The following is a 5,890-nucleotide window of genomic DNA, read 5'->3' as shown; positions in this document are numbered from 1 at the left end:
ATTTGATAGAAACAGAAAATTTAAATTTCTCTATTATGGCAAGGGAAAAAATACATTTCTGTAAATAAATGTTTTCGTTTTATTTATTTTAAATAAAATGCATAAAAAAAAACACCCTCTTCAACAGGCAGTTTATAGCAACTCATCTGGTTGCAGATACGGCAGATAAGGGTCGAGTCTACCTCAATACACAAGCATCAATTTCAGGCAAGAGGGGGGGGGTACAACTTCTGTGTAAACAATAAACAAAACAGGAAGAAAGGAATTATTTAAAAAAAATTTTATTCGGTCTTCAGCATCAGGATAAGTAAATTTAGAGTTTATTCATAGACCTGTTTATGCATACAGGATTCCCAACTAGCTTGCTCCGTAGGAGTAAACCAGAGACCGATCTCCCGTTTGGCAGATTCTGGCCCGTCGCTGCCGTGAACAATATTTCTACCGGTATCAACGGCGAAATCACCTCGGATGGTTCCTGGGCTGGCTGATACTGGATTGGTCACTCCAATCATAGTACGGGAAGCTTGGATAATGTTTTTTCCTCGTAAGACCATAGCCATGACGGGTCCACTAGACATATGGGTTACCAATCCTTCGAAAAAGGGGCGGGCTTTATGTTCAGCATAATGCTCTTCGAGTAAACTTCGGGGAGCTACCATCAGTTTGCAAGCAATCATTTGGTAACCCTTTGATTCAAAGCGCTTGATCACTTCACCACAAAGTCTGCAATAGAAAAAGGAAATTATATTAAAAAAAAAAAAAAGTACGGTACGTAAACTGCACAAGCAACAAAATATTAAAGAGAATTTAAAAATCCACTTTTAACATTAACTTGATTTCTAAAATCAAACAAAGTTTTTTGTTTATATTTCAGAAATTACTTTGAACGAAAATCAAGATTCGTTCTAACATTGGCAAAGGAAGGATCCCTCTCCCAATAGCATGTAATATTGGGTGCTTGTTAAGATAGAGTCGACTGATCGATTCTTTAATATGTCGTTTTAAGCAAAAACTATTACGCACTGTATGCTGAAAACAATAATATATTAAATAAAAAATTAAGTAGAAAGTTATTTGTAGTTAAGTAATTTTTACGGAAAAAAGTAAAATTGAATTGGTATTATTTTTACGACCTAAACACCCCTAACCACCTCATTTTAAGAACGGCTTTCGGAATAACCCCCCCTCCTAACTTCCATGTTTAGAACAGCTTTCGAGGTTAAGGGGGTGTTTATTTCGAAAGCCGTTCTTAACATGGGGTTGGAGTGTTTATAATACGTAAAAATTTACCATTGAATTTCTTAGATTAGAATTTCTTATTTAAGAAATTCTAATCTAAGAAATTACAAGTTCACACAGGGGACAACTGGGAACGAATATTTTAGATTCGTTATGTTCACTGTTCATGGCTGCTGCAATAGGCGATTCAATTCATTCACTAAAAATAGCAGTTCCACTCAATGAATTTTCGTAATTTTTTTTTATATATTATCATTTTCAACAGGACAATTAAGTAACGTAATATTGTTACTAGTCAAAACATCTGTCGACTATTAAAAGCACCTAAGGCGGACCTGAACGGGCTTTTCCCTCTGCCGTTAAATTACTTTTTATGTTTTATTTCTTCTGCCGATTATCGTCGATAAACTTAACTTTCATATTAGCAGAAATTTTTTTTAAAGTTTATTTAATGACGCGTGTGTGTGTGTGGGGGGGGGATCACTTAACGTTCCATTAAATTAATACCCCACTTTGCAGTTGTTTTTATAAATTTCTTTAAAAATTTCAGTTTGAATTATTACAATTTCTTTTCGTTCCTATAAATGTTTACACCACAGTGGACACGTGAAAGCTTAAGGAGAGTTGTTCTGATTGACCGCAAAGTGAGGGTATCAATCTAATAGAACGTTATAATTGAAAAGTGATCCCCCCCCCCACGTTAAATGTCATTAAACTTAAAAATTTCCCTGCTAATATGAAAGTCAAGTCTGTTATCGACGATAACCCGCAGAAAAAATAAGACTTAAAAGAATTATTTTACGGCGAGGGGCGGGGGAGAGAACGTTAAGATCCGCTCTGCACTCAGCGGCTGCACCTAATATTTAAATACAAAGAGCATAATAGGTATGAAAAGTGTGGGATACGTGTTCTGTCCAGAACACATCCCAAACATTCTCGGGAGAGGATTTATTGCCGATCGGCGATCGCCTGTGTTTCCCTAGTAGAGTGTCAACTCTTTAGATAAGACGCGTGCGATGTTTGACAAGGAAAAAAAAATGTGGAGTAGAGGGGGGGGGTACAAAAAAAATTTATAATCAAAGTCCCGTGATGAAAATCGACCCCCTCCCCACCACCAAAATGCGTGGCACAGTCCTAGTGGGGTAGAAGTGTAAATTCTTACATTGTAATCGTATAGAAAATTAGCATGTCAGTTTATAACAAATGTAAAAACGTTTTGTCGAAAACTAATTTTTTCATTAAAAAAAATTACGATTCGTGCACGTAAACCCAGTAAAACGAGATGAAAAGATTTTTAAAATATGCCGGAAATGAAAATTCCAACAGTTATTTTTATTTTATTTTTTGGCTATGCTAAATGAACATTGAAAGTATATGCGTGGGTATAAAATAAGGGGGAGGGGGGTATTTTACGAAACGTGTACAAAGTGGATGATCATAAAAATTGTTCTGGTGTTTAAAGTTTAACATTAATGGTAAACCTTAATTATATATAGCTGGAATTACACAAAACATTACAGCATATTTGATTTGACTTTTCGATTGCAATTAATGTAAAGTTTGCTCTAGATTGATTACAGAACAACCTTTTTTTGTTAAAGTGGAAAAATAAAGACCAATTCAGTTTTCATGAAACCATAAATTAACACCCCCATTTGCTAGTCAATCCTGTAATTTTCGAATGGGTTTGATGACACGTTGTTAGAAGACAAATCAATTTGTCAGCAACTGAAACAATTTGCGGTAAACGTTCAAGTTTTATATAAAGAAAAAAAAAAAAGCGAACAAAGACAATTAACTAAAAGATGTGATACTCGGATTAGACGGAATTGCTACTAAAAAAAGAGAATTAAATATTACTACCCCTTCCCCCGTGCGATGTTTGACAAGGGAACAAATGTGAGTGAGGAGGGGGGGGGGTACACACAGAAATAGATTAGAATCCATAAAGGAGATCGAGTAAAGATAAGATTTATTTTGTTTTAATAAAATATTTCTATCACTTGATATTTTTATTTTATTTTTTAAATCGTGGAATACTTGAATGCGCCATTTTCTTTACAACAGGCCGGCTTTGATATTTCCCGCCCCCCCTTTTTTTTTAATTTGTCGTAAGTAGTTTAAGTTCGAAAGTTTATTTCACTAAACAGCTATACTACCAAGATTGTTATTCAAATTTAAAAAAAATAAATAAATAAATTTAATTTTCAAATTACACAAATGAAACAATTATAGGCGTCGAAGAACAATCTGGTTGAATACTTAAAATTTAAAAATAACACCGACTAAAATTCTCCACTAACATTTTATTTTAACAATCAGTACGATAAGATTTTATTATTTATAAAATCTGTTTAAGGAGTTGTAAAATGTGGATTATTTAAAATCGGTTTCTTAATTTTTAAGCCGACATAACTCGCGGCAGACATCATGAGTGAAGGTGGAAAGAAAGTGATACGGACGGACGAAAAGGTTAACTTGAAAAACTTTTGTTGGCGTTTTTAATAAAATAAAAAGATTAAAAAATTTAAAGAATAGTATAAAGTCCTTACCCACGCTGGACTCCTTCTGGTTTGATGGCAATAAATGTATCTTCCATGGTAAGGAATTTGGTGATAGATTTCTGTTGGAACGTTAAAAGCTGAGAAATAGAAAGAGGGCGGCCGCGGCTTTCGTTTCGTATTTATAGTCGCCGGGTGGGGTGGGGGTGGTATTTGTGTCAAAGAAAAATAACAGGAGTTCCTTCCCCTTTTGCGAGATGCGTCGACCAATGGAAACACGTTTGAAAAGTTGCGAACAAAGAGATGAGTGGAAGGAGGGGGTTAGAAGCTAAAAGAAAGAGAAAGTAAGAAAATTAGGAGTGAAAAAAAAAAATAAAATAAAAATAAAAAACATAGAAACGTTACAAGAATAAAACTACATTTTTTATTGTCTTTAATACATTTTTTTTAAATTCAATCTTCACCCCAAACAAGGCAAGTGCCACTTTGAAGTAGGGGGCTACTATCGGGGACAATTAGCGGAGGCGTTATGAAAGGAGATGAGTAGAAAGATGTTTGTTCACATTACACTTGAACTTCTGCATATCAGTACAGTTGGGAAGGCAGTATTCCGGAAAGGAGTTCCAAAGACTTGCAGTTCTGGAGAAGAAACTATTGGAGTAAAAGGCTTTCTTACACCTAGGGATCTCTACTGTAAAGGGGTGGGACAGTTGCTTGACGGGTTTGTCGGGGGTAGTCACGTTGAGGAGGTACAAGTGCTTGCAGTTCGTCAGAGCAGCCACCATTAAAGTATTTGTAGAACAGGCAGAGGGATGCAAAATTTCGTCGATGGGACAGAGGCTGAAGCTTAGATGACAGTTCAGGACCTATCAGGTTGGCGACTCTCTTTCGAACCCTGTCCAGGAGTGAGAGACAAGCAGCAGATGCACCAGCCCAAATGCGACAGCAATACTCCATACATGGGCGAATGGTGACCTTATAGAGGTGCAGGATACTTTCAGGCATAAGTAATTTTCTAGCACGGTAGAGAGAGCCTACATCTTTGCAGCAGCCTTGGCAATGCTCTCAATGTATATAGTCCAGTTCATGTTTCCTGTAAACGTTAGGCCTAGGAGTTTAAAGGAAGTACTTTCAGGCAGTGTATTCTTAGCCATTGCTATTGGTGGTAGAAAAGGTTTCTTGTAGTTATTGAAAGAAACAAGCCTAGTCTTGACAGCATTGAATGTGACCATCCATTTTTGTCCCCATTCCATTACAGATTGGAGGTCACCTCTAGTGATTTTGTCATTTCCTTAGATATGTGTTCATTTGTTTTCCCCCTCATGCCTGTTATAAAGGATGGTGTCATCGGCAAATATACCCATCTCCGAAACAAGTTTATCAGGGAGGTCATTTATGAATATCAGGAACAATAAAGATCCAAGGATAGACCCCTGGGGTATTCCCGCATTTATATCATATTGTTTAGATGTACGACCGTCGAGGACAACTGGGATCTTTCTCTTACTTAAGAAGGATTTAATTACATTATGTATTCTTCCAGTGATACCATATGATCTAATTTTCCTTAGAAGACCATCGTGCCATACCCTGTCAACAGCCTTAGATATATCAAGGGCTACCGCTCTACCTTCCCCGGTTTTGTCCAGTAAACAGTATATACGTTCAGAGACTACAGTTAAGATATCTGCTGTTGAATGGGCTTGTCTACATCCATATTGTTTGTCGGTCAGGAGTTTAGCAGTTGTTAGGTGTTGGATTAGGGCTTGATTAACTAAGGACTCAAATATTTTGGCGAAAAGTGGGAGGAGGCTAATGGGGCAATAATTTAGTTGGTCAGTTCTTTCACAAGAATTCTTGAAGACTACCCAGTGGTAGATCTTGTTTCTTGTCTAGGGCAATGAACGCCGTTTCCCCACTCCCGACACACTCCACCCTAAAATTAGGCACTTGAGAGTGCTTGAGTACCATATATGCCTGAGCAATTAGATTGGATTGACCTTCCTCTGATGGGTTGAGGGTACCGGATTGACAGTTCCAGGCTGCTGTTTCCGACTGGTAGTACAGGAGCCCTAACTCTTTGGTAGCGCTTAGAGCGGCTGCTCCATCAACAGTTGTATAATATCGGGATGTTTGTAGTGCCATGTCGC

At 37.0% G+C, this 5,890-nt stretch overlaps 1 protein-coding gene across 1 annotated transcript; it reads right to left on the bottom strand.

Annotated features, from left to right (window-relative positions):
• Positions 1 to 265: 265 nt before the first annotated feature.
• Positions 266 to 3,958, bottom strand: LOC145290675 (nucleoside diphosphate kinase-like). The gene is made up of 2 exons (XM_080136502.1): positions 3,792 to 3,958; positions 266 to 723 (listed from the first exon to the last, which is right to left on the bottom strand). Exons 1-2 carry the CDS (start codon positions 3,836 to 3,838, stop codon positions 321 to 323), a joined length of 450 nt encoding a protein of 149 aa, XP_079992628.1. The 5' UTR covers positions 3,839 to 3,958; the 3' UTR covers positions 266 to 320.
• Positions 3,959 to 5,890: the final 1,932 nt, after the last annotated feature.

Source organism: Euprymna scolopes, chromosome 2, assembly GCF_053919585.1.
Source record: "Euprymna scolopes isolate OS-2025 chromosome 2, ASM5391958v1, whole genome shotgun sequence".
NCBI lineage: Eukaryota > Metazoa > Mollusca > Cephalopoda > Sepiida > Sepiolidae > Euprymna > Euprymna scolopes.
The sequence above is the reverse complement of the archived record's forward strand: the minus strand, read 5'-3'. Positions and strand labels throughout refer to the sequence as shown.

What these genes read in the sequence shown, in the direction of transcription:
- LOC145290675 (XM_080136502.1), bottom strand. Translation starts at nt 3,838, where the DNA reads ATGGAAGATACATTTATTGCCATCAAACCAGAAGGAGTCCAGCGTGG. An exon ending in CCAGAAGGAGTCCAGCGTGG is followed by an intron (nt 724 to 3,791) that starts GTAAGGACTTTA and finishes TTTCTATTGCAG; the next exon opens with ACTTTGTGGTGAAGTGATCA.